The sequence below is a fragment of the Lates calcarifer genome, linkage group LG4 (assembly GCF_001640805.2).
Source record: "Lates calcarifer isolate ASB-BC8 linkage group LG4, TLL_Latcal_v3, whole genome shotgun sequence".
In the NCBI taxonomy this organism is placed as follows: domain Eukaryota; kingdom Metazoa; phylum Chordata; class Actinopteri; family Centropomidae; genus Lates; species Lates calcarifer.
The window spans coordinates 21,280,409-21,297,931 of NC_066836.1; the positions used below are offsets into that span (position 1 = coordinate 21,280,409).

The 17,523-nt window shown below is 39.2% G+C and overlaps 1 protein-coding gene across 1 annotated transcript in view; it reads left to right on the top strand.

The window, feature by feature from the left end:
* The window catches only part of LOC108896663 (collagen alpha-1(XV) chain-like), a 53,730-nt gene that overhangs the window by 22,514 nt on the left and 13,693 nt on the right, over nucleotides 1–17,523 (top strand). The window contains 21 exon segments of the mRNA XM_018695885.2: nucleotides 2,795–2,982; nucleotides 3,425–3,634; nucleotides 4,470–4,622; nucleotides 7,858–7,932; nucleotides 8,484–8,570; nucleotides 9,420–9,534; nucleotides 10,001–10,041; nucleotides 10,196–10,369; nucleotides 10,471–10,497; nucleotides 10,604–10,666; nucleotides 10,815–10,892; nucleotides 11,093–11,155; nucleotides 11,242–11,391; nucleotides 14,132–14,185; nucleotides 14,538–14,573; nucleotides 14,713–14,850; nucleotides 15,000–15,059; nucleotides 15,164–15,190; nucleotides 15,352–15,393; nucleotides 15,933–15,995; nucleotides 16,647–16,682. Coding sequence (XP_018551401.1) covers nucleotides 2,795–2,982; nucleotides 3,425–3,634; nucleotides 4,470–4,622; nucleotides 7,858–7,932; nucleotides 8,484–8,570; nucleotides 9,420–9,534; nucleotides 10,001–10,041; nucleotides 10,196–10,369; nucleotides 10,471–10,497; nucleotides 10,604–10,666; nucleotides 10,815–10,892; nucleotides 11,093–11,155; nucleotides 11,242–11,391; nucleotides 14,132–14,185; nucleotides 14,538–14,573; nucleotides 14,713–14,850; nucleotides 15,000–15,059; nucleotides 15,164–15,190; nucleotides 15,352–15,393; nucleotides 15,933–15,995; nucleotides 16,647–16,682 — 1,880 coding nt within the window.

A 17,523-nucleotide genomic window follows, 5' to 3' on the forward strand; every position in this document is an offset into this window, starting at 1 on the left:
GTGAAAATAAACTAAGTACATTTATTCAACTACCTACAATGTTGCATTATTTCTACTTGACTTAAGCATTTCCATTGTACACAACGGTATCCTTCTACTTCACTTTATTTCACATGGAAATATTATGTTTCACTCTGTCACAATTATTTGACTGCTATAGTTTATAGTTCATCGTTTATTTCATTGCAAATTTTACACATATTTTGTCAAGATTTTACAAATACAGTGTGTTGTGATTTAAGTACGATTACATTATCTTTGTACTTCTACTTTGCCTAGTTTTAGCTTTTGAGCATTTTTACTTTTTTAAATTACTTTATTCAAAGCTGTGTTAATCTTTTTTGCCACTCTGGTGCAGTAGAACAAGCTGAAAACACCTTGTAAAGGTGATATGGCTGCCTATTTACACATCCATTAATTATGCAGCAACATTAACATTAATTTGGAGAAATGTTTCAGGTCACCTGATGAATGTAATATGCATTCTGCTTTCAGTCCTGTTTTGGTCTCAAACAACTCTGTGGGAACTGTGGGAAATGCCTACCTCTGTAGCTGTTAAATGTGCTGATATGTTAAGCTAGCGGCTAACGTACTGGACTGGTGTATTGGAGGTGCTGCCCAACTTCCTCATTTTGCTGTTCACTTGAATGGTAAAGTGGGCTCAGACTTTTAGACCCCACTGTAGCTAATCCAAATCCATTTAAAGTTAGCTGTGAGCTCAGGTGAAATAGCCACAGCTAGCCATGGCTAAAGCTAAATACAATATACTTTTAAACTGTATGTATTGAAATATTGCAACCTCTAACTCAGTAAAGAAATGTGGTAGTTTAGTTTCTTATCTAACATAAACAAAGTAGTTGTTAAACCTGGTCATTGACAACACAGAAGCATCTTAAATAATCTAGATAGCTAGTACCATCTTAGCAGTGTAGCAGTTACTTTTGTCTATTGTAAAATTCATAATTTGATGTGGCTAAGCTGCTTCACATGAGTGCATTAAATTGTGAAGTCATTTATTATCTGAATTTCTATCATGATTCTTAACAATTCCAGCTAGAAAGCTGAAAGGACACGATGGTCTTTGTCAATAATTTTTATTTTATTTTTTTATCTTAAAAGACAAAAAATAATACTTTATATCTTTTTCTTTGTTACATTGTTTACCCATTCAACACTGCTTGTAGGGCCCTATGGCCATAGACCCTGTTGATAAGCTTCTGGGATGGAAAGACAAAACAATGAGCTAAAAACACAAATTTTAACCTTTTTTAAGAACTTGTTCATTTTAATTTGATGAGGAGATTTAAAAAAAAAAAAAAAAAACATAGAATATTGCCTATTTTCTACAGAGGACTGACAGTTTTGCTATCCTTTCTGACAAACCCCTATATTTGACCCCTGTTTCTTCCTTCATGTTTCCCTAACTTGGGCCCTGAGAACAAAGCTGCAACAGCATGAACATAGTCCACCTGTATCTTGAAATGGTTGCTGTCCAAGCTACGACTGGTAATCACCACCAAGTCTCTGCTGCCAAGTCAGTCTGAGACCAGATTCAAACAGTACAAATGCATGTCTCACAGGGCAGGAATGAAAAGTTAAACCTCTACAGTGGTCAGCATGCTGGTTGTCACTTCAGTTCTCTTGGAGCAGCAGTGGTCCTTTTCCTTCATTACAGAGCACTAATGACTGCACATCTGGATTGAAGGTGTGAGGGCTTTGGTGTGTGTTTGTGGTGTGTGTGTGTCACCACCTGTGTTTGCAACAATAAACATGTAAATGTTAAAAAGTCCACTTGTAATGGTTTGAGTGGTGCACAGAAGCACGCCTTTACACACACACATTCACACACACTTACTCACTAAACCCTCTAATCAGGTATGTTTCCAGTTGGTCAGGCTGATGAATTAGAGACCCCCAAATGTTGGCTTGTCTGGTCTGGGCTTTGTGTGTGTTCATGTAGGTGAGATGTGTGTTTGATGTGTGTGCAAGTGTATGCAAATATGCATTTTTATCTGTGTGTGTGTGTGTGTGTGTGTGTGTGTGTGTGTGTGCATGACAGAGATATAGGTAGCAGGGGTGAGCCTGGTTGGAATGCTGAGGTGAGAGCTTGTCGCTACGGGAGACAGGCTCCATAGTGGGGGGAATCAAGGGAATGTGAAGCCATCTCTTCACATACACACTAAATACTCTAATTGCCAGCCATTGTGTGTGCATTTCTGTTTCGGGGGATTATGTCCATGCGAGGCAGAGCAGCGAGGCGCAGACTGAGTCTGGATCAAATCAAGTCAAATTAAAGGCATGTCATGATGATTCACAAGTACTTTGCTTCTTTCTTCTAATGTGGCGAATGAACCAGCAACACACAGGTAGCAGACAAAGGAAGTGAGTTTAAATGGGGGTTCAGTCATCTGCCACAACACAGAACTATGTACCTTTAAAATAAAGTTTAACCTCCAAAGGTGGATGTTTTAGTAATCAGCGATCCCACAAAAAAAAAAAAAAAATACTTTGCTGTATCAGGCAGTGAAAACTAATTTGGAAAAAATAATTTGAATTTCTAGTGTCTTCTATCAGTTGAACTTATTGAGCAATGAAACCTTGCCTGGGCTCACTAAATGTGTCTCTGACCACTGCTGTAGGTCATTTTGATGACTATAACTTCAGAATTGTGGATCAAACTAAAAAGTCACATGAGAGTCACACACTCAGCATTACACATAACATCAAAAACCTGTTACTCCCACTTTGTTGTCAATTACATTTTTACATTGTCTTCTCTGTGTGTTTCTGTCAGAGCGAGGCTCAGGAGGACATCTGGACCTGACTGAGTTAATTGGCGTCCCCCTCCCTCCCTCAGTCTCTTTCACCCCTGGCTATGAGGGTTTTCCAGCCTACAATTTCGGGCCAGAAGCCAACATTGGCCGGCTCACCAAGACCTTTGTGCCAGGGTCATTCTACAGGGACTTTGCCATCATCGTCACGGTAATGCTAGAGAGCTGAATTCTTCAACCTTTTAAACCTCCCTCATGCTGTTTTTAAAGGGGGTGTTTGAATACAGTGGTAATGATGTACAACAATGGTGTTTATCTACTATTAATTCATAGCTAAGTATATTACAAGAGTTTACTTCAATGTAAAATAACTAATGGTCAGTCAGTGCCTCTCTGTGTCGCCACCCTGTGGATTTCTGATGATAAAGCAAGGTTACACATGTAGGTCACATGACATTCATCGAAACTTTGGTTAAGATAAACACGGAAAGAAATTTATTGTCTCTGTTTGTACTGGGACAATAAATGGATTATTGTACTGTATGTATTTATATGTCTTATAATATGAATGTAATATTCATATAATGTGAGCACTGTGCTGAAGCAGTAAATTTTCGTGACTGCTGATATCATCTATCTTGCCCCTACCTCAGGTGCGTCCAGCTGACCAAAGAGGAGGCATACTCTTTGCCATCACAGATGCCCGTCAAAAGGTGGTGGAGCTGGGTCTGGCCCTAACTCCAGTCCGTGGAGGCCTCCAGAGCATCTTATTGTACTACACAGACGGAGAGCAGGCCTCCCATAGTCACAAAGCTGCAGCCTTCAGTGTCCCAGATATGACTGACCAGTGGACACGGTTTACGGTGAGCATCACATATGGTACAGTGTATATAACATAAGCAATTATAGAGGTACAGTTTGTACAGGTGGGACTGGGTTTTTATTAAATCTGTCAAAGGTTTTCTTCAGTTACAGAACTCTGTGATTTTCCAAAATCATCACCCCACAAAGTCAATTGCACAAAAAAGAGAAAAGAAATGTGAAAAACAAGTTGTCAGAGCAGTGAAATGATTCCATTAGTTTTCAGTGCAAATCAAATTATTTCAAGGAGAATTAAAGATATATGTTTTTTAAATGCTGTAAAGCCTCCTCTTGAGTTGTTCAAATAAATTTAAAAAGACATTTGAAAAGGCCCATTCTTGATGTCAGTTCATTATTTCTATTAAAACTCTAGCTACATTAATTGACACATCAATTACATAATAATAAAATATCAACAATAAAAAGATAGCATGGTCATCACACTGTTATAGTTTACTATGAAGTAATTTAGTAGTATTCAAAAAAAAAGGAATAGGTTTATTTTATCCTACCCTATATACTCCAACTTTTTCATTGCAATATGTTATTTCTATTATTGCCAGCTTTATATGAAATTTTTCAAATTAAGATACCACAGTTAAATGATTGATAGGGTGACTGTTATGGGATCAAGCATCTTTACTGCCAAAGTGCCTGAATCAACTTCTTGGAAGAGTAGAAATTAAAAGAAGGATAATGTCTTCATGTTTATTTAATTTACACAGATAATGACATTAAATCAAATCCTTAAAATCTTTGAATTTTAAAGCACATTTGTAAGGCAAACAGAATTTTTTTTTTTTTTTATTCTGAGGGTGTATTTGTTCTGCCTGTCAGGTGGTGGTGGAACATGATGAGGTGCGTCTCTACATGGACTGTGGAGAGGCAGAGAGGGCTACTTTCCATCGGAGGCCAGAAAGACTCACTTTTTCTCATAACTCTGGCATCTTTGTAGCTAATGCAGGAAGCACAGGACTTGACAAGTTTGTGGTAAGTGAATAACATATGTATCTATAGGTGTGCCTGTGGGTGTATGTTTGTATTTAGTAGAAGACAAGAAGTTCTTCTTTTCTGCAAAGTTGCAAATAGAACAGTATCAGTATCAGTGTGCTGTGGGTCTATGCTGTTGGCCTCAGAATTACATTTGTTGGTGTGTGTGTGTGTGTGTGTGTGTGTGTGTGTGCGTAGGTGTGTGCATGTGTGTTCTGGCCTCTCATTACCACGTAAAAGAGTTGAAATGTTGTCTGCCCCCAGTCTGTCTCCTTTGGAAACGGCCCAGTATTCATTCTACTGAAAAAGTCTGTGTATTGACCATTTGGCTTTTTCTCTGTGTATTGAAAGATGTTGAGTATGCATTGAGCACAATATGAAAATGCCTTCCTTGGGTGTTGTCCCTGTTACAAGGACAACACTATTCAGGCCTTTCAGCCAGGAAAATACAAATGAGAACTGCATGAAAAGTGTATGTTTTTATAGGGTTCTATAGGTGCTCAGATGCCAGACATCTACAGCACAGATTGAATAATACATAAAAAATGTGATGTTGTGACAAGAGATGACAAACTGTCCAACTCCAATTAAAAACTTTTTATACTTAGGCCTTTGTACAGATTAAACAAATGAGATATAATATGTGAGCTAATGAGCTGCAGAGGTGCAGGTAGGCTGATTTTATTACCTTCAAACAGAGCCTATCAGCTGTTTGCCCCTGTTTTGTCTTTATCCCAAATTAAGCTATGCTAACTATCTCTTGGCTTCAGCCTCATATTTAAGAGAGAGAGATTAGAGTGGCATTAATGTGTAAACCCCAAACCTTAACTACAGTTTGAACTTAGCAATGTAGATGTAATATTAACCATGATTCTGCAACTGTTGGCCTATTTACATTCACCAAGGAACACCTGTGCACCTACTTATTCAGTATCCAACAGCAATCATGTGGCAGCAGTGCAAAATCATGCAAATAGAGTTCAGGAGCGTCAGTTGATCATCAGCATCAGAATGCATCGAACCTTGTGGCAGATGGGCTACAACAGCAAAATGTAGCCTGGTCTGATGAATCTGTATCTCTGCTGAGGCAGTATAGGGTAAGAATTTGGCATCATCAATATGAATCCATGGACCCAACCTGACTTGTGTCAACAGTCCAGGCTGGTGGTGGTTTAGTGGTGTGAGGAATGTTTTCTTGCAACTATTTTGGTCCTTTAATACCAATCAGTCATGGTGTGAATGCCACATTCTTTTATGGCCACAATTTATCATCCTCTAATGGTTACATCCAGCATGATAATGAACCATGTCACAAAGCAAAAGTCGTCTCTAACCAGTTTCGTGAACATGACAATGAGTTCATTGGGAGGTGGTAAAACAGGAGATTGGCAGCATGAATGTGACAAATCTGTTGATAAATCTGCAGAGATGATGTGATTTCAACATGGACCAAAACTTTACAGGGATGTTTCCAAAAAGAATTTAGGCTGTTGTAAGAGCAAACAGCAAATAGTGTGTATCTGTATACAGCCAATTCTAAACAGGGTCAAATTGTCATGACCATCTCTAGTCTACATTCTGTGCTGGCTCTATTAGAGATTTTGCTGGATAAAAGACTATGAAGATCAGAGGCAGAGAGGGAAGGGAAGGGAGGAAAGACTAGAGAGGATGAAGTTGGCATGTGGAAGGGAGGTTAGTATGGGGGAGCAAGTCAGTGGCAGATGAGGAAGTCTGAGATGACAACAAGGTTGCCATGTGGTCAAGGCTTAGTTGTGGTCAGATCAAGGGCTTGACTCAGGCCTTTGCTGCTAAGTGTGTGATAGTGTAATTTGGTTACACTTAAAGCAATATTCATTCAATCAATATTTGGAGGAAAAAAAGTTCATATATTGGTCATTTACAGAAATGTAGGCCATGGTCTCCTTGGATAAAATCAATTGCCATGATAACATTTGTTATATTAGAAACAGTAAGAGTAAGGACTTAACCCAAAGTTAACTATTAAAACCCTCTGCACACTGACATGATGATAGGAGTAACTGGCAGACCATTTTCAATCTAACACTGCTCACCAAAGATAAATCTAAGCTGTTGGATGTGGTCATTCCCACTTCATTCTGCTTTGTTCAGTGTAGCCTGACTTTCTGAACGGGTTATCTGAAGCATGACCACAGAATATGTGCATGCTCAGCAGCAGTCACGTCCAGTCTAAAATATCTGGGTCACTTTGTGTATATGCGTGTGTACTCTCAGTATGTGTGTTTGTGTGTGTCCTTAGTGTTTGTTGTCTTGGGCTTCAGAGGAGAGCAGTCATGGTATGTGGCCTTTTTAACCACCATGTGTTTGTATGTGAATGTTGTAAATGCTATATATGTTGACTGAATGTCCCCATATAGTAATATAAACTAGTACCAGTGCTGCCATGCAGTATCATTAAAGTCCTTCTAGGGACATTTATAATGTCTCTGGTGTTGTGCATGTTTGTCATGCATCTTTAGAAATGTGGTTTCTACAGTTACTGGCTAAATTCTCTTGGGCAAAACTAATTATAGAATGTGATCATTTTAGAGTGGAAAAAAATGTTAGTCAAATTATTTTGAAATACAGTGACAGTGTTTGAATGAGTAGCACCATTTTTGTTCAAGCACCATTTTTGATGGCTTAATGGGAAAAGTCCAACCTAAAACATCTTAATTTTAGTAAACAGTTATATTGTAAATTTTACACACGTAATAAAAAATGTGCCAGTTCTCCACTCGAAACAACAATATGACTGACAAACCTTGTGATGTAGGAAATGATTACCTATGGACGTGGACAAATAAAAGGCAGGGTGATGAAAAATGTGTTAATCAAAAAATTTCCCAAAATAACCTCAAGAGTTGGGAGATATCTAAAATGTCTGTGGAGCTTGTGGTGGTCATTTGTGATTAGCCTCATGGTCTCATTCTTTTAATTTGAAGTCTTAGTTCATTTTGAATTGCGTCATAAGGGTAACCAATGATCATGCAGAGATTTTAAAATTTTATAATGCCACTCTCTCACTATGTTTATGGGTGCACTAATAACTCATTTACTGTGAACACCAAGGTTAAGAGTAATTCAAGAGACAATCAAGAGTAGCCCGGTTCTGCTAACTGAGTCATTATAATCTGTATAAAACAGATGAAGTTTTTACATGATGTTAGAATTTATAAAGTGCATGTCAACAGTCACTCTGTCACTCTGTCTCCAGGGTTCCATTCAACAGCTGGTGATAAAAGATGATCCGAGGGCAGCTGAAGAGCAGTGTGAAGACGATGATCCTTATGTGAGGGACACACACTGACACACATTGACTGAAACAGTATGCTACAGTTTAAGGAATTGTAGCTCAAATGGGCATATGAATCAACAGCACCCCCTAGTGGTCAAAAGACTTGATTGAAACAAAGGAAAGAAGTAATGTTACTAGGTAGGACTAGTTAGCTAGTCTATTGATCCTCTTGCCCACCTGTGAAAGAACAAAGATGTCTCAGTCACATACCACATGGGTGTCCTGAAGTTTAAAGACACTGGCATAAAAACACATTTTAAGTAACTGCTCTAAAAGTAAATAAAGCCCCTGTAAATTAATGTGGTTGTGACTTTGGTCACTTTGGTGGACCACTATGTCACTTTTATATTTGAGAAAAGAGCAATGTGTCCATCCACACAATACCTTATACATCACAGGCCTAGTTTTCTCCAGCATATATTAATCCAGCATTTTTGAATTTCAGTAATTGTTTAAAGTGGAGCACTACGTCAATAGTGGTGAACAACATCTTTCACTATAACCCTGTTTTCTACAATAAACACATGATGTGATATTTGATTAAGGCCTCAGGATATGCCAGCGGAGATGATGCTCTGGATGACAGAGAGACAGAGGAGGAAGTGATGAAACCCACACAGGAGAGGAAACAGGTAGGCTGGATTTGATGGCAACATTTCATACACATTAATTTAGAATTCAGTCTGAAATTTTTCATATTTTTGGAAAATTTGGGATCTCCGCCAGAATGTGGAACAGTGTTCTGCAGTTTTGATCAACAGCTGCACAAACTGAGTTTGTTAAAATGGTGGTTTCTTCTTCAGGTGTATGTATTTGTGGGTCTGTGCATGTGTGTGTCTGCTTGTTGTATCTCCTGCTATGTTTGAAGCACACTCCCTTTCTTAGCATCAGAACCCTAAAACATCACTCCTTGAGTACATGTGTGTGTGTGTGTGTGTGTGTGACTTTGTTTCTTCCGTGTTCCGGTACTATCTTTCATCCTCCCACAACGAGGAAGTCAGCCTGACCCCAAACATCCCATACTCAACACTGACTTTGAAACTTCAAAAGAAACTGTCCTTCAAAAGCTGAATAATTGCTACCAGCTATTGAAGTAATGGTGCTTTATGGTCTTTAGACCTTTATCAGCAACCAGTACTGACAACCAAACGAATATATATATTGTCTTTAGGATATAGCGCTATGATTTAAGGCTTTTCAGTTTCCCTTATTTTTATTTTTTATTTTTATTTTTTGCTATAACAATTTCTAATTCTGTATATTCTGCATAGATTAAGTTAATAAAGTTGTTTCAGTTATATGGATTCCTTAACCATGTGTACCTCAGAATTTTTCTCCCTTGTACTATCACTATTGTTATATTAGTGGTTAGCTCTAAGTATTGATTTAAAGGTTTAGTGTGAATGAAGGCCAGTGTGATGATTTTGGTCACCCTCTACCGACCAACTAATCCTCCCCATAATCTTTTTCATCTCTTGTAGGAAGAGGACAGTGTTCCAGTTAGAGCTCCCCCCACTGAGGCTCCAGAGGTGGAGATTGATGAATTTTCTGGTCACATGACACCAACAGAAACCAGTGAAGAAATTCTGACAAGAGGTCAGAATTAATCAGTGTACTTTTAATTTACCCTATGCCAGCCACAGAATGTTAGTAATTAACTGAACTGCTCAGATTTTTTCAATGTGTCCTCTTTTTTTTATTTGTAAAAAATGGCCTTTTTAGAAGTACCTACAAACTATGTTTGGCATGGTGGGACCACCTGGTGTCCATGGCATGGTGATAAAGTGGGATAGTGTGCTTCATGATCAACATCATTACTGACAAGAAATTCTATCTGAATGAATTATTTAAAGCTAGCTAAACAGCATTTGATATAGAAATAAGAGGGCAACAAATATAATACCACCAACAATTGAAAATGCTTCATACTTAAAGCACTATATAAACTTTGCACCAAAACCATATCAGTAAATTGACTCAGCAGTGTTTGCTACAGTATGGTTAAAGGCAGATCATAAGAATGTGTTTGGTAAAACATGATGATGTCATATGCTGTTTACAGGGTCACACCAGACAGAGGAGGCAGGAGAGAGATCAGGAGATGTAAGTTTAGACGTGGACTTTGTCACCTCTTTTTCTGTCACTGTCAGTGCATACAGCACAACATACATTGAATATTGTACACAGCAGTATGTATTATTACAGTTAGTGTTCACTACACATTCAGATCATATGAGAGTTTTACTTGAATTTCCAGGGTCATATCAGGCCAGGGTTAAAAGGAGACCGTGGAGAACCCGGACCACCTGGCCCACCTGGTCCCCCAGGACCTACCTATCTACCTGAACATGCTCAGCCTGGACCAGGGGGGCCACAAGGGCCCTCGGGGACTCCAGGATCCCCTGGACTGCCAGGGAGAGATGGAAAGCCGGTGTGTGTCTAAGTTCTAAATCCTAAAATAAGTCCTGATTCTAAATCCTACACAGTCCTCCTTGTGTCTCTCATGTTCATCCTTCTACTCTGCCTTTGCAGGGAAGTAAGGGTGATAAAGGAGATGCAGTAAGTTTATGTTATATTTATTTATTTTAAGTTCTTCTTCCATCCTCATCGCTATATTTTATATCATGCATAACTGATAATAATTACATTGTACTTTCACCTCCAGGGTCAGAGAGGAGCTCAAGGACTTCCAGGTTTGAATGGAGAGGCCGGAATCAAAGGAGAAAAGGTAAAACTAAAGTATCTACATTGCATCTAAGAATTCATAATAAATGTTTCTTTATTCAAAGCACAGTAGACTTCTTTGATATGACACCAAATGTAATGTAAGAGGCAGATCTTCTCCTATCCTCTTCCTCTGGCCTCCCTCTCTACAGGGAGATCCAGGAGTTGGTTTACCAGGCCCTCCTGGTTCCCCCGGGCCACCTGGACCCCCCAGATCACGCAGTGTACCTGTGAGTAAAACCACTCATGGTTCTATTACTTGTGTTTTTGTTGTACATGCACTCATGGTATTATCCTGCATTTCTCATGTTGAAATCAGCATGTGGAAAATGTAGGTGAGAGTTAAGGCTAGTTGGTAAGAGGAGTGAAGGACAAGATGTTTGAAGCATCACAAACAGAATCAGTGTGTGTTTGTTTATGTGTGTTTTAGTATGGAGCAGATGCCTTGGGCTCTGGGTTTGAAGACCTGGACAGTGACACTGAACTCATCAGGGTAAGACAAAGACCAGTGAGGTAGATGGCATTGTCTGATATTCTAATTTACAGAGTTGAAATAAATAAACACTGTCTCTCTTCCAGGGTCCCCCTGGTCCACCAGGGCCTCCTGGTCCTCCTGGTCCCCCTGGATCCAACCTGTCACCTGACACAGCTGAAGGCCTCCCTTCTGGTCATATGGGACCACCTGGTCCCCCTGGAAGAGATGGGTTTCAAGGCAAACCTGGATTACCAGTAAGTCACCCAGATGAAAAACATACAGTATTCAACTTAATAATATTTTAAATACAGTATATGGAACAAAGTAAGATCTGAAGACCAGGCAATTTATTTTCATTGTATATATTTAGCCATGTAACAGACCAGAGGTATTGGGGTGGGGATGGAGATTGGGCCCAGATTACTTCAACATTATTGGGAATTGCAGTGTTTTTTGCAGTGTTCTAGTTTGCAACCAGAAGTTTCAGTGTCATATATTGCATGCTTATAAGAATTTGTCTTAGATTTACATTATTGTATATATTATTGTACCTTTAAAGTGTACCTTTCTCCTCTTATACTTCTGTCAGTGTGTTTTTGTGTTTATTATGACCTCTTGTTAGCTGTTAGTTTGTGTTTCCTATTCAATCAAACTGTAGTGATCAGTGTTTGTATGTTTCAGTACCAATGACCAGCTCTGTCTTTTATTCTCTCTTCACCTCTGTTCCCATATGTCACCCCACTGTAACTACTCTCAACCTCCATCTCTTCCTACTTTATGTCCTCACCAATCTTTATTCTGCCCACATCGTGTTCCGTTTCTTCATCTCCCACTCCCCTCCCACCATCTCTTCCTCCTCTCCACTCTGTTTCAGATGTTTAAGGATTGCTTTAGTGGTTCTGAGCTTGATGAGTCAGGTTTGAGCTCAGAGTTGTCCTCTGACCTCGCCTCAGACCTGGGCTCTGATTTCAGTTCTGGGTTCAGCACTGAACCCTCTGGTTCTGGGCTTGTCTTCAGGGTCTGCTTGGGGTTCAGGCGAGGTACACTGACGTGGTTTGCTTGTAAACCAGCAAACAATAAAAGGCAGAAATACAGTCCACAGCTGGTGTATTGAGGCAGCTTGACTTTAACCAAATTAAATGTGACAAATGAGGCACTGGTAGTGCTTTATTTGTATCAATTGTGCTTATAACGGTGACACCAATGATAAGACCAACTTCAGGTCACTGCCCTAGTGCTCAGCCTAATGACTGTACTTTATCTCCTACCATGTTGTCTTAACTCCTTGCTGGCAGCTGGCTTAAACTGAAATTGTTTTTACCTGTATGACTGAAGTGCTTTGTGTGCTTACATATGACCCGCTTGGAATTTAGTTTTGGTTTATTTACTTACAGTTGAAATGTTGTCATTACTGAATGAAACATTTCAGCATGAAGTTTCATTTTACATGATGAAGTGACTGAACTGAAAGGAAATGACCATGAACCTGCTGTTTTAAGTTTATAACCTCTGTTTCAGCTGCCAAACGCTTCTTTTATCAAACATGGTGAAGGAACAAATCTGCCTTTTGCACTGGTTTGTTTTATATTCTCTTTGTGTATATTGTTGTATATCGGCTGCTCTCCACCAAGGCACACTGATGAGTTCAGATATTTCTAGTCTAAGACTAAATTAATACATTTAACAGATAAGCTTTATTTGTAACTCAAACCATTGTCAAAATAATCCTAGAACAGCCCCTTAATATTTTCCCACTTATGATATCATAACTAGACTCCAAAAGCTCCTAGACATTACTCACAATATGAAAGTGTGGATGAAAAACAACTTAATTCTTGTAGAGAGAAATATTAAGTTACTCCTAAGAGTGGCAATAAAGAGAAGGCCATGAAATGAATGAATGAAATACATTCATGCTGACATTTCATGTCAGCATGAATGTGCCCAGCAGGTGTTACTATGGTCTGCCTTTTAAACTATAAGACATCTTGTGTGAAAACTTGGCAGTTTGGCCTGAGTGACAGCACAAGACAGTTCAATATGTTGAAATTTGAAAGGTTTATCCTCTGGGGATCATGAATGAACATCCCTGATCAATTTTGTATTTCAAATAATTTTCTTTTTGTAAACCACGGATAACTTTATTGAAATCCAGCCACTTGTTTACAGAGTCCCTTGTTGACCAATACGGTCAACTAGCAATTTGGAGTCACCAAAATCATTGTGATCATTCCTAGAAATTCTGAATACACACAGCACATGGTGTAGTAGTCTGTCCAATAGTTGTCCTGCACTAAATTAAATTAGATGGATCAATAGAATGACCAACCAATATCATCATCCTTTGGCCCTGCCACTAGTGGGGCAAAGTTTTCCATCTGACCTTTAGGAGACAGTAATTCAATAAGCATCAGTAAGTTAATTCAGTGTGCCTTGGAATTTAATGTCTTACTGCTTGGTTAAAGGAATACACTGAATTTTTTCAAGTTTCCTGTCAAGTGATGAGAAAACAGACGTCAGAACCATCCTTGCCTCAAAAGTGACTCCAGTGCTTTATGCTACAGCTTAGCTGAGTCACTGTTAGCAGTCAGAATGCTTTAATTGTAAAAACAGGGAGATAAATGGGTGAGTGTTTTAGATGTAATTTACATGTAGTTACTTCTGTCAGTTTTGTGTATGTCGGTTGATGAAATGAATATATGGTGCAACAATAAAAATAAATCTTACACGATTGTGATGATTATGCCATAGTGTGAGCATGACGTATCACTGTCTTGTGATGATGCAGAATAGTGCTGGCATGGATGATCTCATCACATTAGGAAGCTGACTGATGAGCCAGTCTCTCAAAAATTTGAGTATTCCTTTAGACGGACATGCTGTCAGCTTTGCATTGGCCAGCTTTGCCTCAAATTGCATTTTCCTGTTTTCTTTGACTCATCACAGTTTTACTTGTCTATGTCTACTTGTGTCTGTCTGTATTTGTGTGTCCAGGGTCCAGCAGGAAAAGATGGGGCTCCAGGTCTACCAGGAGCTGTGGGAGAGAAGGTATGCTCATCAAAATGGATTGTGTCCCGGCCTGGGAGTTCAGTGAGCTATAACAGAGTCACATTGACCATCCCCTTTTTAAGCCAAAGGACCATGATTTCGTGGAAGTAGTTATAAGATGTCCAATACTGATTACAATCAGTCTGATAGTATTTTATAAGCACACCCAATCTTGTATGGTGTCTATGAAGCTTTTGTGTTGTCTCTCACTTGTAAGTTGCTTTGGATAAAAGTGTCTATCAAATGAGTAAATGTAGATGTAAATGTCAATCATGTATGGACTGAATAAAAGTCATTAAGTGCTCAGTCAAGAGGTAATACTTCTTACTCACCTCTTTCTTTAAATTGTTAGGGTGACCAAGGATTACCTGGGCCACCTGGACCAAAGGTAATGTATATACTCATTTAATCCCTAATAAAATCATGTATGACTGTTTTTCAGTTTAGAACAAGGACCAATCACCTACATTACATTACCTACACAGCTTTTGCTTAAAGGAGTTTCCTGTTTCTCTTTATCTCTACAGGGTGAATGTGGGTCTCTGGGTACAGCAGGTCTTCCGGGGCTCCAAGGGCCTATTGGCCCACAGGGGAAGAGAGGCCCAGTGGGTCCACCAGGACCCCCTGGACCTCCTGGACCTCCAGGAACCAAATTCTTTGCAGAGGTGATACTATTTCACACCAACCACCAACCCACAAACTGTAATTAAGCTGAAAAAGGAAGCAATAAGTCAATTTAGTGGAGCAGATAAAAAACCACATGGGTCACCAGGATTCATTTTAAGGTGTAACATTAGACCGTTTCTGTTTTCAGGATATGGAGGGATCTGGGAAGAGCGACATGCTCATTGGAACTGGAGTCAGAGGCCCACAGGTCAGTGTGAGAGTGTGTGTATGTGGTTGTGTGTGTCTATGTGTACTTTATACTTTATATATCATTTCATATACAGGAAGTATTTTCTGTTTTGTTTTTTCCAGGGTCCACCTGGCCCACAAGGACCTCAGGTAATCTATTTATGAAGATTTTAATTTAATCTAGACATTATGCTTGCAGAAGGTAGCTATTATAGTATATTTTAAAGAGCTAATAATACTCTATCTATGATTCCTCTGTGAGTGCTCCTTCTTGTGCAGGAGTTTCAGATACTTTCTCGTGTCTTCTGTAGGGTGAAGATGGAGCCCCAGGAGTTCCCGGGCTCTCTGTCAAAGTAAGCTGATTCTCAAATGGCACTGCTTTAGTAATATAGTATATAATTTTCTCTTCTATCTGTTTATGTTGGTCATAAGAAGTTTAGAAACTGATGCAAACAGTGAGGGACTGAAAAGCATTTCTCATCATTTATAAAAGATACAAAGATCTAGCTCTCTAGCAATTGGAATATGTAAATAACTTCAGCTAAATATTTTACTGTGAAATTACGTCTACCCCTTTACTGCCCCAGCCTTGTATTTTATACTACATTTGCGTCACAGGGGAAACTGACATTTTCTGTAAAAGATAATTAACTGATAATGACCCAGGAGGTCATTTATAAACACTGCTCTGACTGTATTTTTTGAATCCTCACTCCTCTAACCATCTGGGTGAATAAAATATTCAGTCCCCTGTATATTTCACACTGCATTTTAAACATTTAAACATAAACATTATATTTTTTTAGAGAAACTGATGATTAGCTCTGTGACCTGCTAATACATGAGCGATACAAACTGGGGCTACCTCTCCTTATGCTGTGCCTGATTACAGGGTGAACCAGGAGACCCAGGACCAGAGGGTCGTCAGGGTCCTGCTGGACTACCAGGAGCTAGGGTAAGACACAAGTGTTTACACAACAAATGTGTTGATGATTTTGGATTTGAAATAGTTGTTTGCAAAAGAGTTTAGGTTACAACCTCTGATTATTAATTAGCAATGGTAACTGACTCAATTTCTATTATTTTTCAAGAAACCTGCCAATCCAGCACATATAGTAGTTACCCAGTAGCCTCATTCGTCAGCAGAACCATGAATGACTGGAGTAGTAGTAGGTAACTAGCTAGCTGATTTGGTAGCTAGGGCTCATGTGAGTTATTTATTCTCTCACCTGAGGTGGGCAAAGACCTCCCTCTTTTGATCTGTGATTGGCATACTCTAATATTCTTAAATTAACCCTAACCAATCATGTGTAAATCTAATCAACCCAACCAATGAAGGCAATGAGTAGCAGCCAATCAGAGGCACCTTGTCAAATTGGTGACATCCCTTTTTTTTGTGAATGATTTCATAATTCATCTTTGAACATGTTACATACAACACTGAAGTAGCTGCATTGAATTGTTCACACAAATAACCTCTGTTCCAGGTTGAGTGTGTTCACATGTCAAAATCATTTAAACACACTCTCTGTGCAGAGCACCCTCAAGTATAATGTAGTTTTCAACACATGAATTACTTTTGTATTTCTTGTTACTTTACAAACAGGGGGCCAAAGGAGAAAAAGGCAGTCCAGGACCCAAGGTAGGTTTGCTGCATGTAACGAAGGGCGCTTCGTTACCAAGTGACTGTCGGCCTTGGCTTGTAAATATTGTATAGTGGGGGAGAGTATGACGATTTTACTTGTACCAAATGACTACAAACATGAACAGCGACATTTTGCACTTTATTATTCACAGAGCGTTGTACAGGATTTTTGCATCTTGAGTAGTTAAGTGTAGATTGGTTACATGGCATATGTATTGAACATGTCACAATACAGGTATCGGGTGACCGGCGCTGGGCTCTACCTGGAAGAGAGGGGAGTTCGGTTAGGGTCCGATGGCACGATAATATGCGTTGTTCATAATTGACGAACGGACATTCAATTAAGTTCTTTGTGGTATTTTGTACGTGAAGCTGCTGAGAGTAAAAGTGTCCTAAATATGAATTAAATGTCTATTATAGTGAGAAAAAGGTGGTCAATACAAGGGAATTGTTAGGGAAACACTTGTTCGGCCGAAAGAAGTCCCCGAGGTACGAACAGGGTAAAGAACGTTCCGGGAGGGACCAAGTGGCTGATTAGGTAGAGGGGATCTGGGTGAATTTGTATGTTAAAAATATTGGATGTAATTGTGTTTTTGGGGTTTATGTTTGTTGAGAGGTGAATGACAGAAAAACACCATTGTAAATAGTTTTGCTAAAATTAGAAATTACGTCCTGGATGGAATAATTTCACTTGGGAACAGAAATGGAGCATACCTGTCAATGGTATGATGCAATGGAGTCCACCAGGGACACAGTATGAAAGGCGCCAGTTCCATCTAACTGTGTTGCTGGTGGCTGACTATTTCCATTGTTCTAGTTATGTCACTGAGGCTGTTGA